We start from the raw sequence: 25,191 nt of genomic DNA on the forward strand, positions 1-25,191 counted from the left end.
GCTCAGTGGTTAAGAGCACTGACTGCTCTTCCGAAGGTCCTGAGTTCAAATCCTAGCAACCACATGGTAGCTCACAATCATCCTTAATAAGATCAGACACCCTCTTCTGGAGTGTCTGAAGACAGCTATAGTGTACTTACATATAATAAATAAATAAATCTAAAAAAAAAAAAGAATTATTTATTGCCGGACAGTGGTGGCACATGCCTATAATCCCAGCACTTGGGAGGCAGAGGCAAGCGGATTTCTGAGTTTGAGACCAGCCTGGTCTGCAGAGTGAGTTCCATGACAGCCAGGGTTACACAGAGAAACCCTATCTTGAAAAACAAAACAAAACAAAAAACAAAACAAAAAAATATTTATTTGATATATATGGCTACAATGTAGCTGCCTTCAAACACACCAGAAGAGGGCATCAGATCCCATTGTAGATGGCTGTGAGCCACTATGTGGTTGCTGGGAATTGAACTCAGGACCTCTGGAAGAGCAGTCAGTGCTTGTAACCACTGAGCCATCTCTCCCGCCCCCTAGTGGGAAGATTCTTTTTTTTTTAAGGTTTATTTATTATTATAATAATTAAATACACTGTAGCTGTCCTCAGACACACCAGAAGAGGGGTCAGATCTCATTATGGGTGGTTGTGAGCCACCATGTGGTGGCTGGGATTTGAATTCAGTACCTTTGGAAGAACAGTCAGTGAGTGCTCTTAACCTCTGAGCCATCTCTCCCGTCTCTCCTGCCCTCTAGTGGGAAGAATCTTTTTTTTTTTTTAAAGATTTATTTGTTATTATACATAAGTACACTGTAGCTGTCTTTAGACACACCTGAAGACAGGTGGTTGTGAGCCACCATGTGGTTACTGGGATTTGAACTCTCGACCTTCGGAAGAGCAGACGGTACTCTTACCCGCTGTGCCATCTCACCAGCCCCAAGTGGGAAGAGTCTTAAGTTGGGTAGGGGGAATCAGGGTAGACCCAGATTTGTGTCCAATGGTCTACCCTTCTAGCAGGTCAGGATCCTGTTTCAAAGACTGAGCAGCCCAGCTCCTCAACTCAGCTCCCTCCTTCTTTCAGATGCTTAGGTGCTGAAGTTTAGAGTAGTGGGCAGGCAGGTAGGCCCCAGGACCCAGAGAGTATAGACTGGTGGGAAGATAGACCCTGGAGAACTACAACTAGCTATGTGGCCTTGAGGATCAGAGAGAGGAAGCTGTAGAGGCACCAAAAAGGGGGAACCAACTCAGGGCAGGCTTCCTGGGAGAAGTTGTTAGGGGGACAGAAGAAAATGGGAGGGAGTTAAGCAGGCTAAGGGGAGAGGGAAGAGGGGGCTGGGATGCAGCTGAGTTGTAGAGTGCTTGCCTACCTAGGTCCTTAGTTTGAACCTAGCAACACACACACACACACACACACACACACACACACACACACACACACACGGAAAGCTGGTTTGGGAGGAATGGGTTTGCTGCCCAGATGCTAAGGACCTTAAGTGTGGCAGGAAGAGGGTCACAGTGGCTAGAGGACAGGGACCTGGGAAGGAAGCGTAGGTCTTTATTCTTGGGGCAGCAGGTAGCTGTGAAATTTTCCTAAGAGTCTGAATGGAGAAATTTTAAAGATTTAGGGTCTTAGGTCAGAAAGCCTCGGCTTATCCTTGGGCACTACACACCCTTCCCTTAACACTCCCTGAGGATGGAGGTACCCCACTCCAGGCTTCCAGCAGCGGTTATGCACATTATCCTCATTAGAGCTGAAGTCCAAAAGCTGAAGGACTCACCCAAGGTCACATCCAGCCAAGTGACCTCATCTGTGAAGCAGGGTTAATAAGACTCACCTATATATAGGTTTTCTTGCTGGAATTAAATGATTTTTGTACAGCATAATGCCTTTTGTTTGTTTGTTTGTTTGTTTAATTGTTGATGACTGGAATTTTCAAGACTGCTGGTGACTAAAGAATGGCTGATTGCAGGATAAAGGGAGACAGGGAGCATACTAGGAGGTTGCTATGCGATTCTAGGGTACAGCTGGCAATAGCCTGGACCTGATGTGAAGGTGTGGATTCTAGAGAACATACTCTGTGTGTGTGTGTGTGTGTGGGTGGGTGGGTGGGTGTACTGGGTATTAAACTAGGACTTTTTAAAAATTTTATGTATATGAGTACACATTGTAGTTGTACAGATAGTTGTGAGCCTTCATCTGGTTGTTGGGATTTGACTGTTAGGACCTCTGCTCGATCCCGTAGGCCCCACTCGGCCCCACTCGGCCCCGCTCGCTCTGGCCCAAAGATTTGTTTATTATTATAAATAAGTACTCTGTAGCTGTCTTCAGATGCACCAGAAGAGGACATCAGATTTCATTATTGAGTGGTTGTGTGCTACCATGTGGTTGCTGGGATTTGAACTCAGGACCTTTAGAAGAGCAGTCGGTGTTCTTATCTGCTGAGCCATCTCACCAGCCCTTTTTTATAATTTTTTTTTTTTAGATTTATTTATTTTATGTATGTGAGTACACTGTAGCTGTCTTCAGACACACTTTCAGAAAAGGGCATCAGATTCCATTACAGATGGTTGTGAGCCACCATGTGGTTGCTGGGAATTGAACTCAGGACCTCTGGAAGAGCAGTCAGTGCTCTTAGCCGCTGAGCCATCTCTCCAGCCCCTAAACTAGGACTTTAAGCAAGCTGACCAAGCACTTTACCACTGAACTATACCCCCAAACTTTAACACACACACACACACGCACGCACGCACGCACGCACGCACGCACGCACGCACGCACGCATATTAAATTTTGTGATGGATTCTTAGTAAGTTAGCCAGGCTGACTTTGTAGTTTTGATCCTACTGCCTCAGCCTCTCAGGTTGTACCATCAGCACTGGATCTAGAGCTATCTAGAAGCTTGATGAGCCAAGAGTGGGTGACTGAGTGGAGGTGGGGTACAACTCACAGCAGCATGGAGGATGACTCCCAGTTTCTGTTTTGAACAACTAGACATGTAGGCAACAGGACTGTCCTGGGGTGCTTAAGACTGGGAATGTGATCAGTCCAGTGACCTCAAACTCAGCTCATCTCTCTTTACAAGCTGCTACACGCCATCAGTTAGTGTGTGGGGAGACAACTGGGGGACAGTTGGATAAGCAGGGTGGTTTGGTTGAGGAGAGATAAGGGTGCTGACAGAGGTATGTAGCCCAAGAGCCAAAACAATGAAGTCCACGTGGGGATAAATGGAGAAACCGGTCCTCTCTGGGGGTGGAAATGTGTGGCTAAAGAGGTAGGTAAAAAAACAGAAGTATGCTGCTTCTTGAAATTCAAGAGAAGGAAGGGCTTAAGGAAAAGGAAGGGAACCACCAAGTTGAATACTTTATTGAGATAAAGCAGGATAAGGACTAGACATTAGATATAGGGTTGATTCAGCAACAGAGAGGTCATTGTTGACCTCAAGACTAGCCACTGGAGGGGTGGGTGAAAAAAGCCAGCCATCCTGGGGAGAGGAGTAGGTGGGTGTGGCTAGGAAATGGAAGTAGACCATTCTTCCAGAAACTTGACTCAGAAGAAGCAATGGGGTGATGGGGTGAGGAATGGGAAGAGCAAGACATAGGACACATGGGGAGGGAATTTCTTTTCTATTGTTACTCATTCACTTTGTGTGTGTGTGTGTGTGTGTGTGTGTGTGTGTGTGTGTCTTGCTAGGGATTGAATCCAAAGCTCTGAACATGCTAAGCATATACTTTACTATTGAGCTAAATTCTAGAGTACCTGTAGTTATTTACTTAAATCCTACAGTATAATGTACTCGAATGTGTGCAGAAAATAGGCAGGCACTGTGGCATACACCTAAGGTCCAAGCTTTTCAAAAAGCTAGGGCAGCAAGACTGCTTGAGCCTAAGAATTGCTTGGGGAATATAACTAAGACCCTATCACTCCTAGACACAAACATAGACAGACAGACAGACAGACAGACAGACAGACAGACAGACACACACACACACACACACACACACACACACACACACACACAGAGGTCTGCCCTAATTGTATATCGTGAGCTATTTTGTAATGGAACACTCCTGTGTATGATCAGGAAGTCGAACCTTGCTAACACTTCAGAAGGCCCCTTTGCCTCCGTCCAGTTACAGCCTAAGGATAACTATTGTCTGACTTAGAACTTCATTATTGTAATAAAACACCATGACCAAAAGCAACCTTGGAGAAGAAAGGGTTTATTTCACTTTAGATTTCCAGGTAACTGAAGAGAGTTGGGGCAGGAATTCAGGCAGGGCAGGAACCTGGTGGCAGGAACTGAAACAGAAGCCATGGAGGATTGTTGCTTACTGGCTTGCTTCCCATGGCTTGCTCAGTTTGCTTTCTTGTACACTCCAGGATCACTTGCAAGCAGGAAGCACCACCCCTAGTTGGATTGGGCTCTCTCACATCCATCATTAAAAACTAGAATGCCAGTTGTGGTGGCACATGCCTTTAATCCCAGCACTCAGGAGGCAGAGGCAGGCAGATCTCTATGAGTTCAAGGTTAACCTGGTCTACATAGCAAGTTTCAGGCCAGCCAGTCAAAGCTACATAGCTAGATCCTGTCTCAAACAAATAAACAAACAACAAGAAAGGCTTCTTGCCTAAAGCCCAATCTGGCAGAGACATTTTCTCAGGTAAAGAGTCTCTTTCCAAATATGGCTAGGCTTGTGTCAAGTTGGAAGAAATCAACCAGGACAAATTACGGATCTAACCTCTGCCATCATAAACTGGTTTTGTGTGCTTTTTGTTCTGTTTTTGTTTTTGCTTTTTGAGACAGGCTCTCATGTAGCCTAGGCTAACCTTGTAGCATAGGTTAGCCACAAACATCTGATCCTCCTGCCTCTGCCTTCTGAGATGATAGGGATGGGCCACCATGCCCAGACACTTTCACACTTGTTTTGTTTGTTTGTTTGTTTTTTTTAAGATTTATTTTTATTTTGTGTGAGTACACTGTACCAGTCTTCAGACACACCAGAAGAAGAGGGCATCAGATCCCATTACAGATGATTGTGAGCCACCATGTGGTTGCTGGGAATTGAACTTAGGACCTCTGGAAGAGCAGTCAGTACTCTTAACAGCTGAGCCATCTCTTCAGCCCTCACCCTTGTTTTTGAACATCCAAGGGAATAATGTCTCCTTACTTGTGTATTGTGTCTGTCACTGGTCACTATACCTGTAGGGTTCATCCATACTACTGCATGTATTTGTTTGTTTTTCATACTTTTCATCCATAGTGATTCTGTTATCAATGGGCATTCAGATAGTTTTCAGTTTTGAAGTGAGAGTGACTTGAATTTACTGGTGAGTTGAATAGAAAAGTCTGAGGCATCCATCTTTTCTGAGGAGGGAGAAAAAGACTAGAGCCATACAGGATAATTTCCCAGGTAGGAAGTGAGAACCATCTATGGTTGACGATTGCATGGTGATTCCAGCCAGGCTGCTGTGCCAAGACCTCTGAGCTCAATCCAGGGTGAGTGTAGGAGCTGCAAGGAGAGGGAGAAGGTTTGCCAGGATTGGTTTCTGCCAGGGAAGATAGATATGTGGAGAGCTGAGGATGCTAACAGCAGGCAAGAGATAGAAGGCTGGCTGTGGATGTAGGCTGGGAAGAGGATGTGCAGAGAAGGCAGGGAAGGAAGGTGGGAGGGAGCTGGAAGAGAAAGCAAGCAGAGGAGGACCGTGATCTGTGTGCACAGTGGTGTCTCTGAATTTCAGGGCTGTATCGCCAGTGATTGGCACGTGCTTGCCATTCAGTGGGTAGTTGAATAAATGAGTTGTGGGCCCAGGGGACCAGTGGTCTCAGGTAACAAACAGATGTGGCAGTGGTGATGGAGAGATTACGGACAGTGAGGCTGTGGTTTAGGAAAAGGGCATTCAAGAGCAGGTGATTAGGCTAGGGTGTTGGGTGGGGGCGCTGAAAGATGCATGAAAGTTAGGTAGGCAGTTCACAGGAACACATAGTTCAAGCTGGATGTTTAAGAGATGCTGGGATCAAGAAAGCCAGTCCAAGGGAATTCAGGACTTGACGGGAGAGCCATGGGTAGAAGAAAACAGTCCTATCTTCCACTCTAAGGGGAAACCCTGGGTGGGTAATAGAGATCATTTTCCCTTGGCCCAAGAGAAAGGAGAGACACAGGTGTAAGGGGGCTTTAGGGATAGCCCCACTTCCACCCCTTTGTCTCCTCAGCTTCTTCAGAGTCCTTACTATCCAGTGTCACCCATTGGTACAACTCCTGTACTCAATCCCCCAACCTCCTACTTGCCCCCTTCACACATATAGAACCCAGTCTTTCTATGTGAATCTTTTCTCAGCGGGTACATTTGGACATATTTCATTTCATGTGTATTGGTGGTTTTTTGCCTGTGTATGTCTGTGTGCGGGTGTCAGATCCCTTGGAACTGGAGTTATAGACAGTTGTGAGCTGCCATGTGGGTGCTGGGAATTGAACCTGGGTCCTCTGGAAGAGAAGCTAGCAAGCACTCTTAACGGCTGGGGCTATCTCTCCAGCCCTTTGCACACCTTTCTATTGCAGACTCCCATAGTCTCTTTATCTGTCCTTCACTCCCTTCACAAGCGTCCCAAGCCACAAACCCTGTGTCAGCCCACTGCGAAGGGAGCCCTTAGTAACCCCTAACAGAGGATAAGCAGACTGAGGTTCGGTGCCACCTTAGTCCAGGAGACCAGTCCCGCCCCATCCCGGCGGGCTGAGTCAGGAGGCAGGAACTGGGCGGGCAGGAGGCGCCGAGAGCAGCCAGAAACCAGGGCCAGAGCCGCTGGCAGTGAGCTTGGAGCCCAACGGGGCTGGTACCGAAAAGCCCCGGGCCAGCGGGACACAGTGGGTGAGCGTGAGTCGGGGGCCGTCCGGAACTTACTATGAACTCCAAAAAGAGAGGTAGGACTTGGCTTGGAGCTGCGTAGGCTCCAGAGATGGCCACAAGGGGTGCAGACGGGATTCTGGGAGCTTAGACTAAGTGCGCGGTTCGTTGGGAATAGGCTGGGTTAGGGGTTCGGCCGTGGACTCCTTCCCTCCAAGGGCAGGAGAACCTTGAGTCCAAGACTCGGTTTCCAAGTCAGGTTTATAGAAAAGTGGAGGTGGCAGGGCACTTTTCACTCGGCATCCCCCCAACCCCGGGAATCCCCGGGCTCCCAGCCGGGAGGATTCTGGCGTCGAGGAGCCTGCGAGTCGGCCTGAGTTGGGGGCAGTGTTTACACTGGGCGGTGGGTTACTTGTCTCAGGTCTACTGAGATCCGAATGCGTGCCCCGCCCCATGACCTCCCACGGCCTCCCGGGGTGGTGGTACCCCACCTCTCAGTCCACGGAGGGGGGGGCGATCAGGGGAAGGGCTGGGGATGCCGCCCCGCCCCCGGGTAAACAGGCGCTTCCGCACATTCTTTGCGCGCCCCGCCCCTTTCCTGCTCCTTCCCAGCTGGAGGAGGGTCCCCGCGAGACACCCCCTTCCTGCCCCGCGACAGGCGGAGCCCGCACCTCCGCAGGAAGTAGGGGCCGGCGGAGGCCACGCTGAGTCCGAGGCCGAGTCTCCAGCCACTGCCCTGTCATTAGTGTGGGGGCCAATGAGGCTAAGACTGCCGAGGCTGGAACCCCCTGGGGCAGCTGTACCTGGCGACCAGGGAGGGCTTGCTCCAGCCCTGGGACCCAGTCACGGGAAGGGGGCTTCAGGGACCCGATTGGTGCTGGACACACACCCCCGCCACCCCCAGGGAGTCCCGCGCGAACTCATTCCATGATGTCCCTGTCGGTGCGGCCGCAGCGCCGCCTGCTCAGCGCCCGGGTCAGTAGGAGCCAGTCCTTCGCAGGCGTCCTCGGCAGCCACGAGCGCGGGCCCAGGTACGCGGCAAGGGTTTTAATGGGGTTGAGAGAGTTAGATGGGGTTGGAACTGGGGTAGTGAGGGTTTGGGGGATTCTTGCTTACCCCTTTCTAAAGGCAGTCTCTTCTTCAGGAGCTTCACCGTCTTCAGCCCACCAGGGCCCCCACGGAAGCCCCTAGTGCTCTCCCGAGTGTCAAGGATGTTTTCTGTGGCCCACCCAGCCCCCAAGGTGCCACAGCCAGAGAGGCTGGACCTGGTGTACTCTGCTCTTAAGCGAGGACTAACGTAAGCGATCTCCTCTTTCATGTAATGTCCCAGGATTCCACATAGGCTTCTCTCTGCCAGTTTGAATCTTCCCTAGCTTTGCACCCTTTTCTTACCACTAGCACCCTGTCAGCTCGAGGCTGGATAAGTTGACTCTTGTCCTTTGCCTCTCCACCAGGGCCTACTTGGAAGTGCATCAGCAGGAGCAGGAGAAGCTCCAGCGCCAGATAAAGGAGTCCAAAAGGAATTCCCGCCTAGTGAGTAATTGATAGGGGATGCCCAGGACCACCCCTAGTCTCTATAGTGTAGGAGATGGGCAAGTCAACCTTGTATGATATTGGGCTGTGTTCTGGGGTGAGCTGGTAGGTGTTTCTATCCTAACTTCTTTGGAGTGTACCTTCTGCTTGAGACCTAGAAGTTTCCAGTGGGAGAGTTCAGGCCTTACCCAGGACAGCAAGAGATTATATGGCAGTGCACGGGAGAGGTGCTTCCTTCTTCCTGGGAAGAGGAAGGTCAAAGGAGGAAATATTTCTGTTGAATACTGAAGAATAGCTGGATGGGCAGTTACCTTCCTGGGGTCCTCCTTGTGCTTTCTAAGCATCTGTTCTTATTTCCCTCTGTAGGGCTTCCTGTATGACTTGGACAAGGTAAGTGTATGCATGTAGAATAGTGTTGGGAGGGAGCTGGCTCAGGAAAGAGTCCTGAGATTTAGGCTCTTTCTGACTCAACTCTCTCTTAGCAAGTCAAGTCCATTGAACGTTTTCTTCGACGGCTGGAATTCCATGCCAGTAAGGTACTTGTGCAGCATGCATGCATCGTGGGAAGTGGGAGGAGATGGTGGGGAAAGGGGAAGGTCCATCTCAGACAACCCCAGCGGTTCGGGGTGGTGAGTCCCCTCCTGCTACCCTATTGTCACCTTTCCAGATTGATGAGCTGTATGAAGCATACTGTGTCCAGCGGCGTCTCCGGGATGGTGCCTACAACATGGTCCGTGCCTATAGCACTGGGTCCCCAGGGAGTCGAGAGGCCCGAGACAGCCTGGCTGAGGCCACTCGAGGCCATCGAGAGTATACAGAGGTGAGAGATGAGGACCACTGTGGCAGAGTCACAAGGTGTGGGCTGGTGAGAGAAGATTAGTTCATCATTCCCTCACATTCTTATCCCCACCCCCACCTCGCCCTCTCTTCCCAGAGCATGTGTCTTCTGGAGAATGAGCTGGAGGCCCAGCTGGGCGAGTTTCATCTCCGGATGAAAGGTACTGAGTTGTAGAGGCAGAAGAGAGGCAGGAGTGGGGATGCTTAAGGCCCTCAGCATGGCTCATCTTCTCCTTTTGTGCCCAGGGCTGGCTGGCTTCGCCAGGCTGTGTGTGGGCGATCAATATGAGGTATGAGGCTGTGCATGAGAAAGCTGGGATGGAAGCTTAGGAAGCTGCCGTCCCGAGAGCTGCTTCATCCTGCCTGTTTCCCCAGATCTGCATGAAATATGGTCGTCAGCGTTGGAAGTTGCGAGGCCGAATAGAGAGTAGTGGGAAGCAGGTGTGGGACAGTGAAGAGACCGTCTTTCTTCCTCTACTCACAGAATTCCTGTCTATCAAGGTGATTTCTCTGACCAGATCCATAAGACAGCTAGTTCCTGTGAACCCACTATCCTGTGAATTCCTTGTGACAATCTGTCATTCCTATGGTCTCGTATAGCTCTATGGCCCTCTACATACGACTCCATAACCTCTTTAACTCCCATAGCCCCCCTTCTGTGGGCCTTGAAAACAACTTTGTAACTCCTATACCTCATGACTTTGATACTGAGACCTAATGATATCCTGACCTTGTGAATATTTGGTTTCCTGAACTCCCATAAGGCTGTGAACCTATAATCCCAGTGACCATACCAACTTGGACTTGTACAATGCTCTTGCTCCCAGATCGCCTCCATGGCCTTATGATCCCTAGAACTCTCATCCTCAAGTCACCTGCATGGCCTCATGACCCTGTGACTATCTTAAAACCTCTGTGCAAATTCAGATTTCTGAATGCCCAGAAGTCCCTACGCTTGTGTGACCTCTCTATGCACTCTTGGCTACAGGTGACAGAATTAAAAGGACTGGCTAACCATGTAGTCGTGGGCAGTGTCTCCTGTGAGACCAAGGACCTATTTGCCGCCCTGCCTCAGGTTGTGGCTGTGGATATCAATGATCTTGGTACTATCAAGCTCAGCCTAGAAGTCATATGGAGGTAGGTAGGAGTGAAGGGCTTAGGGCAGGGCAAAGGAAGGTTGTAGCATAACTAACATCTTTTTTCCCTTCACAGTCCCTTTGACAAGGATGACCAGCCCTCAGCTGCTTCTACAGTCAACAAGGCTTCCACGGTCACCAAGCGATTTTCCACCTATAGCCAGAGCCCACCAGACACACCCTCGCTTCGGGAACAGGCCTTTTATGTGAGTCAAAGTGCAGGCCCCAGATCTTACCACCTCCCTGGGTCTCTCTGGTGTGACCCTGGAGTGTACTTCTTTCTCTCATAGAACATGTTACGGCGGCAGGAGGAGCTAGAGAATGGGACGGCATGGTCCCTATCCTCTGAGTCTTCAGATGATTCGTCCAGCCCACAGCTCTCAGGCACCGCTCGGCACTCATCAACTCCCAAGCCTCTGGTGCAACAGCCCGAGCCCCTGCCTGTCCAAGTTGCCTTCCGAAGGCCAGAGAGCCTCATATCTGGTTCCATGGATGAAGAGGCAGCTGTGACCCCAGCCCAGGTCAATGGGCATGCCCCTTACAGCCGGACTCTCAGCCACATCAGCGAAGCCAGCGTGGATGCTGCCTTGACTGAGGCCGTGGAAGCTGTGGACTCAAAAAGCCCCACCCCAGGGCCTAGCCCACTTGTATATCCAGATTCCACCCATGTGGAGCATGTCAGTAGCGTTCCTCCTGTCGTCGACAATGGCCATTCCGCCACAAGTACCGCCCTCAGTACAACTGGCTCTGCCCCCACATTTATGGGCCCTGCCCCATCTGCACAGCTAGACTTAGTTCACAAAGCCACAGACTCTGGCTCCTCTGAGTTGCCAAGCATCACACATACTACTACAAGCTCTGCATATAGTGCTGTAAGCCCTATCAACAGTGTTCCAAGCCTAATTTCCACCACTATAGGTTCTACCCACAAACCCTCTTCCCTCACCTCCACAGGCGCCATCCCCAATGCTACAGACTCAATCCAGACTACCACAAGCCCCACTCACACTACCCCAAGCCCTACCCGTACTACTATAAGCCTCACTCACACTACTGTAAGCCCTACACATAGCACTCCGAGCCCCGTGCACACTACCCCAGGCCCCACACATACCATTGTAAATCCCGCCTGCACTATTCTAAGCTCCTCCAATGCTACCCCAAGCCTCAGCCATGCTACTCCAAGCCCCAGCCCCAGTACCACTGGTCCTACTCAAGAAGCCAAGATGTCAGCTCGTAGCACCAGTGCTGTGGGCCCAGTCCAGACCACTACAAGTCCCATTTCTACAACTGAAAGCCCCTCCCCTTCTAGAGACATTGCTGTAATCTCCAGCTGCTCTGCAGAACCCACTGCCCCAGGCACTGAGCCTCTGCCCTGTAGTCACCTGGCCTCTACCCCCTACACTAAAGCAGACCCCACAGCATCCTGCACCTCTTACCAGAGTCTCGCATCCTCTGGTTCAAAACCCCTTACAAGCCCTGCCCCAGGTTCCCCAGAACAAATCCCTAAGAGCCCAAGTTCCTCTCCCTCATCCATAGCCCCTGAACCCCTACATTCAGAATGTAGCCTGGCCACAGTTGCTCAAGCCCCAGCCCCTGAAGCAACTGGGGGAGCTGGGGACAGAAGGCTTGAAGAGGCTCTCGGGACCCTGATGGCTGCTCTGGATGACTATCGTGGTCAGTTCCCTGAGCTGCAGGGCCTGGAGCAGGAGGTGACTCGGCTGGAGAGTCTGCTCATGGTAAGGAAGCTAGACTGAGCTGGACTGAGGCTACACGGGGACAGTTGCCAACCAGTGGCAGTAGCGCTGACCCTCTTTACAATCCCAGCAGAGACAAGGCCTGACTCGAAGCCGGGCCTCCAGTCTTAGCATCACTGTGGAGCACGCCCTGGAGAGCTTCAGTTTCCTCAATGATGATGAAGATGAAGACAATGACAGTCCTGGGGACAGGTGAGGCGGCCAGGCAAGGCAAGACTGGGAACTTGGTGGGGCGGGGAGAGATGAAGGGGAAGAGGTAAAAAGCAATGTGAGGCAGAGGAGCAGGTGGGTTGGGAGAAAGGCAAGATGGGAAGTGGCCAGGTAGAATGCATGAGGATGGGCTTGTGTCAGTGTAGCTGTGTTTTTACATGTATACCTCATGTATCTTTGATGTCCATGTTACCAACTCCATCTATCCCAGTGTTTCTGGCCACCCTGTTCATCTCAGCAGTGTCTGCCTCCCCTGTACGTCCCCATCAGCTTGTGAGTCTCCTGCCTCTCTTCTTTCCCTTGACCTCACCTTGGACCCACCTTGTGAAGGAGCTCTTTCAGCGCCACCTCATGCACCCTGTGTCCCCCAGCATCATCCCCCTCCATCAAGACCCCGACTCTCCCGGAGGCCCCGGCTGCTCGGCTCTCATTCCTGGAACAGATTTTACCGATTCAGATTTGAGAGTCGCACCCGGTCCCTCCTCCATTTACGACTTCCTAGATTCCAGTCCCAAGCCCTGCGTCCCTTACAACCCACATTTCATAGACCATCCCGCCTGCAATCCTACTGGCGCCCATCTCGGGCCCAGCAGCCCCTTTGGTCCTAGCAGAGGTAGCAAAAAAAGTAGACTGACTATAAAGACCCGTATTACTCATTGCTGGTTACAGCCTTGTTCTCCCCTAAGTCTCCTGTGAACTTACCTAGTGTGTGTGTCTTCATGTTATTCTTCCATTCTGAGTGGGAGGAATTTAATAAAAATAAATTCTGATGACCAGAAGGTGATGTGTGCTCTTGGGGGGGGGGGTTCATTTCTTCCATTTTTTTCTCTCAGGCCCACAAGCAGTCCAGAGGTTGTGGCAGAAGACAGACTAGACTCATCAAATGCCCAGTGTCTAAGCACAGGGTGTTCAGCCCTGGATGCTGCCTTGGTCCAGCACCTGTACCACTGCAGCCGCCTCCTGCTGGTGAGGGGTTAATATCCCCTTCCTCCCAGCCCCCAGCCACTTATCCCAAGGAGCCCTGAATTCCAATCCAACCCTCTTAAACCTCTCAGTTCTATATTGCAATGCTCCAGGGTCCTGACATTTACTGCCTATTGAATGTAATACCTCTTATACTCCTACTTTGGCCTCTCCCATTGCATGCTGGGACCTGTACTCCCCTGTCCCCATCCTCCTTAACCCTTGCCATGAAGACTAAATTACTTGGCAACTGTTGTCCTCTAGAAACTGGGCACATTTGGGCCCCTGCGCTGCCAGGAGGCCTGGGCCCTAGAAAGGCTGCTGAGGGAAAGGCGTGTGCTCCAGGAAGTGTGCGAGCACAGCAAGCTTTGGGGGAACTCTGCCACATCTGCCCAGGAAGGTAAGGGCCTCTTGGGCCTGGGCTTTAATGTACGTCTGGAGTTCACACCTAGCCTACTCCTATCTGCATGCCTGCTCCTCCTGCCTGGTTTGTTCTGTTGCTGATGGATTTCCTCATCCCTCACAGTGGTACAGTTCTCTGCCTCTCGGCCCGGCTTCCTGACCTTTTGGGACCAGTGTACAGAGGGACTCAGCCCCTTCATCTGCCCTGTGGAGCAGGTGCTCTTCACTTTCTGCAGCCAGTACAGTGCCCGTCTGTCCCTGCGCCAGCCAGGCTTAGCCGAGGCTGGTGAGTAAGTGGGCTGCCTGCCTACCTGCCCCTTCCTTTCTTCTCAGCTCCCTTAGGGACTGACAAATTGAGCACTGAAGAGAATGCTTGTCCTCCGAGTGTGGACAAGGGAGTCCCTGGGCATGAGCCAGAGCAGGGGCATTTTCTTCCCCCTTAGAGGTCTAGGTCTGTTCCAGCTCAGGCTGTGGTACTGTCTTCCACAGTGTGTGTGAAGTTCCTGGAAGATGCCCTGGGGCAGAAGCTACCCAGGAGGCCCCAACCAGGCCCCGGGGAGCAGTTCACCATCTTCCAGTTCTGGAGTTATGTAGAAACCTTGGACAGCCCCTCCATGGATGCCTATGTGACAGAAACTGCAGAGGAGGGTGAGGGAGTGGTCCTGGCCACGGGATGCTGGCTCCATGGGGGGTCCTGAGGGTGTGAATGTTGAGGGATGAGGACAAAGCACTTCTCCCCCACTGCTTCTTTTAGTGTTACTGGTACAGAACCTGAACTCCGATGACCAGGCAGTTGTGCTGAAAGCTCTAAGGTTAGCGCCGGAGGGGCGCCTGAGAAAGGATGGGCTTCGGGCTCTTAGCTCCCTGCTGGTCCACGGCAACAACAAAGTTATGGCTGCTGTCAGCACTCAGCTTCGGAGCCTGTCGCTTGGTCCTGCCTTCCGGGAAAGGGTGAGTTTGGCAGGATCTTCCTGTAGGTGAGGTTAGGGTTGAGGGCTCTTAGTGTCTAAATGTCTGGCATCCCACTCTTCTCCAGGCTCTTCTGTGCTTCCTGGACCAGCTTGAGGATGAGGATGTGCAGACTCGAGTGGCCGGATGCCTGGCTTTGGGCTGCATCAAGGTGACTCCCTGCCCAACACTCTCACTCCCTCCAGGGCTATTGCTGCTTGTTACACTGAACATGCCTCAATATTTTGCTTGCTGATAGGCTCCTGAGGGCATTGAGCCCCTGGTGTACTTGTGCCAAACAGACACGGAGGCTGTGCGGGAAGCTGCCCGGCAGAGCCTACAGCAGTGCGGTGAGGCTGGGAAGTGGGAGACACAAGTTAAGGGGACTTGGGAACATCTTGGCTCTTGGGAGTAGGGTGAGCTAATGCCAGGGATGGGAGGGCCTGGAAGATGCCAGGCCCACTCTTGACCTTGTCTTTGCACGTTGTAGGGGAAGAAGGACAGTCTGCTCACCGACAGCTGGAGGAGGCCCTGGATGCTCTGCCCTGCATATTTGGGCCCAGCAGCATGGCCAGCACAGCATTCTGAACTCAAATCGCCGGCTCCCAGTGTCCCTTCCCTCATTTTCAGGGCTCACCAGGCACTGGCAGGGAGGGTGAGGGCTGGATCCAGTCACCTCTCCCCACAAATTCCTATCCATGAAAATCTAATATATTCTTTTGTTACCACTGGGGTTGGCAGAATGCCTGAAATGAAGTGCCTCCCAGCTGTGGTTCTGCATAGTCTTTGCCACAAACAGTGTCAGAGGCCTGGCCATTTGGTCAGCTTGCTCTGCCTCACCACATCCCTTGGTTTTGTATTTTATTTACAGAGTTTTACAGAAAATAAAAAAGCAAAATGTGTTTCCTACATGGCTTGGTGAACTCCCGAGCCTCTGCTCCAACACCTTCTGATGTGCTCTTCCTGGCACTGTTGTGTCCACACCCCAACTGTGACAACCACATGAGCATTTGCCCTGGAAATCCTGGTGGAAGAAAGCCCAGAGTCCAGGGTTGGGCTTGGAGAAGAGACACAGAAGGGAACTAACACGGTTGAACAGGCTGAGCCTGCAGCTGAGCCTGGGAACTATATAGCCCGTGTGGATCTAAGCTCGGCAGCTGGCCCAGAGAAGGCCCTGATTATAGAGCAGCTGTGGCTAGAGAGCAGAGAGTAAGCCGCAAGGAGTGCCTGAGCTGCCACCACCAGGGGGCAGCAGAACTGCATCACTGGGCGGTAGGCTTCTGTATGCTCCCTTCTGACCAGGCAGCTTCTTTCCTTCAATGGACCTCAAGAAGCAACTTTAGGTTGAGGGGAGAGGGGCGAAATCCTTGCTGAGGGGAGGAGCTTAAGCCTGGGAGATGGGAGACCCGGATGGCTGCCCTGTGAACCAAGACTGCAAGGTCTTTCCCTCCCTGAGGCTCCTCCTTCCCTGTAATAACAAACCTGTGAACTCTGTGTCCCCTCCAGCAGCCGGCAGACCTGTGTGGAGGAAGTAGGACTCACAAGACAGGGCTTCCCTGCCTCCAGCACAGGAGTTTGTTAACCCAGGTTAGGAGGAACTTGCGGGTGAGATGGCAGGACTTTGCTAAGAAGGTCCTGAGGGAGTTCCATACCCATGGCTAGAAAAATGGACCCTCCATTCTCCTATCACAATTTCCAGTATCCAGGAGACTGGACATGCATGAGGCTTCCCCAGCTTGAGCCCATTCTGGTGTCCCAATACTTAAGGTGATATAGCACAGCAGTATGACATTGTGTGCACAAAGCCGTCATGGGGAAATGGGAAGCACTCAAGAAGAGTCAATTAGATGTCAACACAGTTGCCTAGATGGGATGGGGGTGGGGTGACCCAGATCCCTGAGGAGCCTCACCCCAGTGCTTTAGAACTGCTGTGAAGAGGTTTTTGCCTGTGCCCTCACCACCTGCTGGGGAGGCCATGCAGAGTGAACAGAAACGGCAACAGGAAACACCTGTGAGTGGATGCTGGCAGTTCACTACGGTCTAGTTGGTGTGTGGGGGTAGGGCTGGCAGACAACCCTTACATACTGGCATAGCAGGGCAGGATAGGGCAGTTCAGCTTTTGGATAGTCATCTGGAGTAAAATGGGGTAGATAAAACAATTAGGTGATAGACCACACCAACGCCTATAGCCGGTCAGTTCCGAGGCAGCCCCAGAACCACCAACAGAATCCCTGCAAGCCTGAGGCCACAGAAGAGGCCCACTGGTGGGACAGGAATGTTCAGAATGGTGGAAAAGTGGAGTCGAACCCTGGCTGAGCAGGTCTTAGGAAAGTGAAGGCAGTGACTGGACCAAAATAACATCATAGGACAGTGTCTGGCAAGAAATACAGGATGGGAAAATACAGGATGGGAAAATGAGGTCAATTCTGGCCGTCACTGAAAATCTTGCTCTTCAAAACAGAAAGATGAGGACCCCTCTGTCTTCTACAAGGAGGGTCCCAAGGCCAGAGCCTGGGCTTCTGTCCCAGCTGAGAAATGTTGAGAACAGGATGGACGGGAGCTAGAATTTGAGCACAGCCAGGTGAGGATCAGGGTCAGGGAAAGATCCTCAGGCCTTTGCCTTTCAAGACCTCTGGGCTTGGTGCTGCACAGATCAACCACAGGACAGCTGAGCACTTGACCTCTCTTCTCTATTCATGACCTGAAGTCAGGCTGGGTGGTGTCTTAGCCCAAGAGCAGGTCTTGTCTGTCAGACTGTGGGAGGTATACAAAGGACTGAGCTAGCTGCCCCAGAACACTTTTACTTCTTACCCTGCTGGGGAGACATTTGTTCTTCCTGCTCAGATTCAGGACCGTCGGGAGCCTGCTTCCCCAGGAAGTGGGAGATTCATGATATTATCAAGAGTCATGGGTCTCCAGGCAAGGGTCTCTATGACATGGGTCTCGTCATTTAAGGCCACCTAGGTCATAGCCATGTCCTGGCCATCATCTTCAGAATTCTGCACGGAGGAAATTGACATGTGCACACTGCAAAAAAAGGAGAGGCTAGGCTGAGGTGGTTCAGGATACAGTTTATTAATAGTGCTGTGGCTGCAGGGGTTTCCTTCCGTTCCCCTCCTTCCCTCTTGCCCTCTTCCAACCTTATCTTTTCTTCTTGTTTCACACTCTTTCTTCTCATGAATTCAAAGCTGCAGTGACCAAAAAGAAGAAAAAGCATGTTTATGAAGACAAGGAAGCAGATGGGCTGGCACATGGGAATAGGACTGCTTCTTTGTCTCCCCCACAGAGTGGGGGTGCCTTCCTTGTACAATCCTAAGTCTGGTATGTGGGCACAACTTGCTAAGTACCAAGCACATGAGATGTTCTTTGCTTTCTCTCCATCCGCTCAGAAAGAAGTGTACTATTCAGACTACCCATCCCTCATGGATAGAAGGCTCTTAGGGGACTGGAGAGATAGCTTAGCAGTTAAAAGCATTTACTGTTCTTGCAGAGGAACTGGGTTCACTTCCCAGTATCACAACTATCAATAGGCACATACATACATGCAGCCAAAATACTCATACATACAAATCTAATAATAATTTTTTTAAAAAGGCTCTCTGCACGGGTGCTGGGCTAAGCTCTTCTGGATGTGGCTAATATGAGAAGGAAAGACTCCAGCTCCTTTTCTAAAAGTTAAGGAAGCACAATATATCATTTAGAAAATTAGGCTGCCAATGGCCTGCAGTGACAGCCATTAGTCTAAAGTTGATGCTAAAATTCAAGGACCAGTTGCCTCTGAACTTATGATACATTTCTAGGCACACAATAAAAGCTGACTTAGAATAGTTGACTAAGCAGCTGCTTTGCTAGAGCTAATAACAATCTATGTTCCTAGTTAACTTCTCTGACCTCTTCGTCCTCCTTGGGCACCCCTTAAATATCCACAGAGTTCTACTCTCTTGAAACACATGACTCCCACCCATATGCTGAGGCTAATGTCAGTGACTCAGTTTTTACTTCATTTCTGTGACTCCAACTACAGACTAGATATTTCCTTTTGAACATCCAAAACATTTCAAATTCAACAGCCCAAAGCCTACTCTTTGCACTTCTTGAACCTAGCTATTCTCCAGGATGTAGAAAGATTTCTAAATCGCATATCTACCACTATAAGCCTTCTTTCCTTTACAGAAAAAAGCCCAGCCCAGTCCACCCGGCTCACAAAGCCCTTTGGGTCTATTCCAGTCTGGATCCTCATTTTTACTGTAACTACTTGCTCTGCCCTAGAGCTTTACTGAGCTATTTGCAGGGCTTGCCTACACCTGAGCCTGGAAGTACTCCTTCTGTGATCTATTATTTTCACCCTTACATAGTCTTGCTCAAGCCAACACCCTAAAAATCTTCAACTTAGACATACTTTTCTTCAGGAGTTGTACCTTTGCTAGGTTATATCAGCAAATGCTTGTAATAAGAGGATTGCTGTGACTCAAAACCAGCCTGGGTAACACTGTGATTTTGAGGCCTGCATGGCCTATACTTCCACTCTAATGTATTAATCACACCTCACTGCAATTGCTTATTTCCTTTGTAACCTCTGGTGTATGCATTAATTACCTATGGTGTATGCATAGTTACCCCGATGAGTCTACTAAGCAGCTGGCACCACACAAGTCTGAGGATGACCAATAGGACTCTTTTAGTCTTTTCATTTTGTCCTAGAACTTGCTCTGTAGACCCTGCTAGACCAGGCTGGCCTCAAACCCATAGGGATCCTCCCACCTGTGCGTCCTGAGTTCTGGGATTAAGGGTGTCTTTTTTTTTTTTTTAAGTGCTATGGATTGAATCCAGGGATTACTAGTGCTCTATCACTGAGCTCTCACTTCCCACCCAGCCCTCTTAAACAATGCTTTATTAGCAACCCACATACTACCGTGGTTCAACCACTTAAAGTGTACAATCTGCCAGACATAGTGATAAAGCTTATAATCACAGTACGTGAGAGGCTAAGGCAGGAGGATCAGGAGTTGAAAGACACCCTCAGCTACACAGTAAGTTTAAGGCCAACTTAGACTACTTGAGATTCTGTCCCAAAACATTTTTTTAAAGGTTTATTTATTTATTTTATGTGAGAACACTGTAGCTGTCTTCAGATACACCAGAGGAGGGCATCAGATCCCATTATAAACTGGGCAGTGGTGGCGCACGCCTTAGATCCCAGCATTTGGGAGGCAGAGGCAGGCGGATTTCTGAGTTCGAGGCCAGCCTGGTCTACAGAGTGAGTTCCAGGACAGCCAGGGCTACACGGAGAAACCCTGCCTTGAAAAAAACCAAAAACCAAAAAACCAACCAAACAAACAAAAATCAGATCCCATTATAGATGGTTGTGAGCCATCATGTGGTTGCTGGGAATTGAACACAGGACCTCTGGAAGAGCAATCAGTGTTCCTGACTACTAAACCATCTCTCTAGCCCCACAAAACAATTTTTTAGCTGGATATGGTGCATGCATGCATGCACCTTTAATCAGTCTTAGCACCTGTGAGGCAGAAGCAGGCAGATCTCTGTGAGTTCAAGGACAGCCTGGTGTACATAAGTGAGTTCTAGGACAGTCAGCTACATAGTGAGACACTGTCTCAAACAAAATAAAAGAAGCCAGCCAGGTGGTGGTGGTGCACGCCTTAAATCCCAGCACTTGGGAGGCAGAGGCAGGTGGATTTCTGAGTTCGAGGCCAGCCTGGTCTACAGAGTGAGTTCCAGGACAGCCAGGGCTACACAGAGAAACCCTGTCTTGAAAAACCAAAATAAATAAATAAATAAATAAATAAATAAATAAAGCCACCAAACTTTTAAAATTAAACAATAAAGCCTACAATTCAATTATGCCTGATAGTACACAGGTCTCCTTGTACCAGCTACTTGGGGGCCTGAGACAGAAGCACTGCAAATTCAAACACTGCTTGGGTTATAAAGTGGCCTCAAGGAGGCCATCTTGGATAACTTAGCAAGAACAAGTCTTAAAAAAAAAAAAAAAAAAAGACAGTGAGCAGATTTGGAATGTAGCTTATTGGTAGAGTGTTTGCCTAGCACTGACAAAACCCCCGGTTCAATCCCCAGTATTGTAATAAAGCATCTAACCTAATGGCTTTGGATATATTTAGTTTTGTAACCAATGACCAAACTTTTACAATATTTTTATCTACCCACAAAGAATGTTTCTCCCTTTTAGCTATTATTCCACCAGCCCTTGCATAGGCCTAGTCACTTAGAAATCTATTTTCTACCCCTACAGATTTGTTTATCCTGTATATTTTTTCACAAATGGAATCAGACCAACTTACCTGATTCTAAGAGATATCTGAGAACTCAGTGGGTCTGCCACAGAGCCTGGTAATTACTCTCTGATCAGCCTGTATTTCCTTGTTTTTGTTGGTTTGTTTTAGGCAAGGCTTCATTATATAGCCCGAGTTGGTCTTGAACCTGCCATCTTCCTGCTTCCACTTCCTGAATGCTGGGACTATAGGTATGTGCTATGGTGCCTAGCTATATATCCCCTTTACCCCAGTACCTCAAGCCAGATACACAGAAGTTGTCAAGAAATGTCTTTTAGATTCTTGAGGTTACTTAGTAGGTAAAAGAATGAGATGTAAAAGCCTGGCAACACAAGTTGGATCCCTTTAATCCACATGGTGGGAAGAAAGAACCTGCTCCTTCCACCCTTTGACCTTCACACTGTCTGGCACAGGTATAGGAATATATGTAAATAAAATAAATATTAGATATACATCACACACACACTTTTTTTTTTTTTAAAGAAATGTCTTACAAGGCCAGGAGAGATAGCTCATACTTGTAATCCTAGCACTTAGGAGACTGAGGCAGAAGGATTTCATGAGTTCCAAGTCAGACTGGGCATTCAGACTGTGGAATTCAGTTTCTAAACACAATAACAGAAATGTCTTTGGACACATATCCCTACAAGCTCTGGGCTCCCTATGTTCAATTTCCCAACTTATGTTTACACTTATCTAGAATGTAATATCTAAACATTTTGAGGATGAAAGTAACATGTTTAGTGAAGAAAAGCCTGAAAATTCAGCCCATCAACTGTCTACCTTAGTGAAGTTGGGTTCTGACATACTCATAGACTATCATAGCCTCAAATATCTCTGCTATTTGTCTGCCAAGGCTGCATGAAACTGTCAGCATGAAAGCCCTTTCTATTTGGCTCAGAGGTTAAAGTAGTTTCTGCTTGAGTCTGATGAATCTGGACAACAGCTTTCCTTTGAGGGGAAGCAGTAGTGTCCAGCTTGCCTTCAGGTCAGAAATCTTTTTGTCCCTCCTAAACAAATCACATGGAATTAGGAGAGTGAGGGTTCAGTGTTCAGGGAAAGAGCACATGCTTACCAGGTACAAGGTACTGGGCTTAATTCTTGCCAGAGGTATGTCCTTCTTCTCTTTACTAGGAAAGCAGCACCTCCAGAGGGCTACTACAGAAGCAGAAATGTTGAGCTAGGTGCTGCAGTGTACAACCTTAATCCCAGCACTCAGCAGGCTGGGGTAGAAGAATAATTTGAGGCTAGGATTTCAAAATCAGGTGGGATAACATATGGAAACAAAGAAAGGAGGGAATGTGGAAAGGGAAGGCAGGGGAGGAGAGATGGCATCTGAAATTGGCCTGCTGCAGAGGCCTATAATCTTAGCTACTCCAGAGCCTGAAAAGTTTAAGGCCAGCCTGGGATAGAGAGAGAATTTAAGGCCAGCAACTTAGTAAACCCTGCCTTCAAATAAAAAGCAAAACAGAGGTAAATGGGAAAGCACCTGCCCAATATGCCCAAGGCCACTGGTTAAACCCAACACACAAAGGGGAGAGAAATAAGAAAAGAAAAAGATGATGAGAGAAATGTTTTTTGTTGTTGTTGTTGAGACTGGTTTCTCTGTGTAGCCTTGGCTGGCCTGGAGCTCACTCTGTAGAACTCAGAAATCCACCTGCCTCTGCCTCCCAAGTGCTGGGATTATAGGCGTGCACCACCACGCCCGGCTCAAAAAATGTTATCTGAGGTCTAATGGAGGAAGGAAGGAACCCAGAGCAGTCAGTAAGAGAACAAGAACACTGAGAAAAGTGTGGTGAAGCACGTGCGTTTCATTCTGGTTTTGAATAAGTAACTTCTTTCTTTTTTCTTTTCTGTTTCTTTTGAAACAAGACCTCCAGCCTGTTCTGTAACTCATAGTATTTGCCAGATTGGTCTCAAGCTCACAATCCCCCTGCCTGAGCCTCCTGAGTGCTGGCATTACAGGTATGCACCACTACACCTAGTTCATTTCCTCAATTTAAGATAAAACTAGGTTAGGCATGGTGGGGTACACCTGTAAGCCCAGAACATTTGGGAAAGCAGCCAGGAAGGTATTTTGTAAATGAATGTGGTGCATTACGGAAAGCTAAACAATCAATGCTTGAAAATGCAGAAGAGAGCAAACACCAGAATTAACCTACTTCCCAAGCATAGGTTTTGGGTACTTGAAAAGGCAACTGAGAAAAGTGTGGGGTTTCAACTGAGGGGTAAACGTCCAAAGAAAGAAGACATTGATAAGGGAAGCCTTGGGGTCTGGGCAGGAGATGATGATGACACTGAGAGCTTTCCAAATGTTTTATGAGGTTCAGCTTCACATTGCTGGGCTCATGACAGGGCTGACCCATTTATATACTTTTATGTTCTTATATCCTTATATGCTCTTTGCCTTATATGCCGTTGTTCACCTATTAATACCTTTGCAGCATTTCCCTTTTTTTTTTTTTTTTTGAGAAAGGGTTTCTCTGTGTATCCCTGGCTGTCCTGGAACTCACTCTGTAGACCAGGCTGGCCTCGAACTCAGAAATCCACCAGCACAGACCCACAGCGGCCTGTCACCTTGCATGGAACAGTGTGGGGTTTGCCAATCTTATTCCCCGAGTAGCCTCTCCGCACAGGGACGATGGAAAGCTTGGCCAAAATGATGGACCCTCGGATGGCAGTGGCAACCTCCTTGGAGCACTTAACACCAAGACCAACATGACCATTGTAGTCCCCAATAGCGACGAATGCCTTGAACCTGGTCCGCTGGCCAGCCCGAGTCTGCTTCTGCACTGGCATGATTTTCAGAACCTCTTCCTTTAGGAATGCACCCAGGAAAAAGTCAATGATCTCAGACTCCTTAATGGGCAGGGAGAACAGGTAGATCTCCTCCAGAGACTTGATCTTCATGTCCTTAACCAGGCGGCCCAGCTTGATGACGGGGATCCACTCCTTGTCTTCAGCTTTACCTCCGGGAGCCCCGTGGCCTCGACCACTGGCCACAACCGCGGCCCCTAAGACCGCTGCGGAATCCTCCACGGAAACCGCCCCTGGACCCCCGGGTCCTCCGGGCCCTCCCGCTGCACCGGCGTCATCCGCCATTTGGTGTTTTCCCGGAGAAGAAGAAGCCATTTAAAAGGTTTTTTTAAAGATTTATTTATTTATTTTTATGTATATGAGTACACTGTAGCTGTACAGATGGTTGCGAGCCATCATGTGGTTGCTGGGAATTGAACTCAGGACCTCTGCTCCCTCCAGCCCCGTACATTTAAACTTTTTTTTTTTTTGGTTTTTCAAGACAGGGTTTCTCTGTGTAGCCCTGGCCCCTGGCTGTCCTGGAACTCACTCTGTAGACCAGGCTGGCCTTGAACTCAGAAATCCACCTGCCTCTGCCTCCCAAGTGCTGGGATTAAAGGTGTGCGCTACCACTGCCCGGCACATTTAAACTTTTAAATTCAAGGGCAACAAGCACTTCTTGAATCCAGTGCTCAAAACAAGGAGCTGCAAGGACATGGTTATTCAATAAAGATTTGCTTGACTAGAGCTGGAAACACCATGCTATTTATTCTAACATCCTAGTGTGCCCTAGGAGAGGAAGCAAGGGAGGGAGAGAGGAAGAATGAATATAAGAGAATCTGACGAACTGAATGGATCATGTCATATCCCATAATGTTCTAAATAGGTACAAAGACAACAGAAAATTCACATGTATCTTTAGGCCTAATACTAGTGGTTCTCGATCTGTAGGTCCTGACCCCTCTGGGGAGAGGTCAAAAGATCCTTTCACAGGGGTCACCCAAGACCATTGGGGAAGCATATGTTTACATTACAATTCACAACAGCAGGAAAGTTATAGTTATGAAATAGCAAGAAATATGGTTAGGGGTCAACACAACAAGTGGAACTGTATTAAAGGATGTCAGCATCAGGAAGGCTGAGCACCACTGTCCTACCAAAGTAAAGCTCTTGTTTAGTGTTAACACATTGCCCTCTCATTTGTTGATTTTTTTGGCATAAACTTCCCCCTCCTCCTTTTTTGTTTTTTTAAGATTTATTTATTATTATATGTAAGTACACTGTAGCTGTCTTCAGATCATATTACTATGGGTGGTTGTGGAGTCACCATGTGGTTGCTGGGATTTGATCTCAGGACCTTTGGAAGAGCAGTCACTGCTCTTAACCACTGAGCCACCTCTCCAGCCCCCTCCTCCTTTTTTAGACAAAGTTTTGCTATTTAGTTCAGATTGGCTTCCAATTCATG

The 25,191-nt window shown here is 49.1% G+C and overlaps 1 protein-coding gene across 6 annotated transcripts in view; it reads left to right on the top strand.

Annotated features, from left to right (window-relative positions):
• Nucleotides 1-15,528, top strand: part of Ripor1 (RHO family interacting cell polarization regulator 1) — an 18,255-nt gene extending 2,727 nt beyond the window's left edge. For 2 of the 6 annotated variants that reach the window (XM_031341199.1, XM_031341201.1), the window contains exons 2-22: nt 7,738-7,864; nt 7,978-8,130; nt 8,288-8,366; nt 8,733-8,756; nt 8,849-8,902; nt 9,034-9,186; nt 9,301-9,364; nt 9,450-9,493; nt 9,579-9,704; nt 10,192-10,340; nt 10,416-10,545; nt 10,630-12,078; nt 12,167-12,288; nt 13,140-13,272; nt 13,534-13,669; nt 13,796-13,957; nt 14,161-14,319; nt 14,426-14,622; nt 14,708-14,791; nt 14,879-14,969; nt 15,110-15,528. In XM_031341199.1, the coding sequence (XP_031197059.1) occupies nt 7,761-7,864; nt 7,978-8,130; nt 8,288-8,366; nt 8,733-8,756; nt 8,849-8,902; nt 9,034-9,186; nt 9,301-9,364; nt 9,450-9,493; nt 9,579-9,704; nt 10,192-10,340; nt 10,416-10,545; nt 10,630-12,078; nt 12,167-12,288; nt 13,140-13,272; nt 13,534-13,669; nt 13,796-13,957; nt 14,161-14,319; nt 14,426-14,622; nt 14,708-14,791; nt 14,879-14,969; nt 15,110-15,207 (3,711 nt within the window). In that variant the 5' untranslated portion in view covers nt 7,738-7,760 and the 3' untranslated portion in view covers nt 15,208-15,528. Of the gene's footprint in view, nt 1-6,459; nt 6,911-7,737; nt 7,865-7,977; nt 8,131-8,287; nt 8,367-8,732; nt 8,757-8,848; nt 8,903-9,033; nt 9,187-9,300; nt 9,365-9,449; nt 9,494-9,578; nt 9,705-10,191; nt 10,341-10,415; nt 10,546-10,629; nt 12,079-12,166; nt 12,289-12,517; nt 13,034-13,139; nt 13,273-13,533; nt 13,670-13,795; nt 13,958-14,160; nt 14,320-14,425; nt 14,623-14,707; nt 14,792-14,878; nt 14,970-15,109 lie in introns of those variants that run through there. The other 4 variants (XM_031341197.1, XM_031341198.1, XM_031341200.1 and 1 more) reach the window with 4 other exon arrangements.
• The last annotated feature ends 9,663 nt before the right edge of the window (nt 15,529-25,191 follow it).

Source organism: Mastomys coucha, unplaced genomic scaffold (genome assembly GCF_008632895.1).
Source record: "Mastomys coucha isolate ucsf_1 unplaced genomic scaffold, UCSF_Mcou_1 pScaffold22, whole genome shotgun sequence".
In the NCBI taxonomy this organism is placed as follows: domain Eukaryota; kingdom Metazoa; phylum Chordata; class Mammalia; order Rodentia; family Muridae; genus Mastomys; species Mastomys coucha.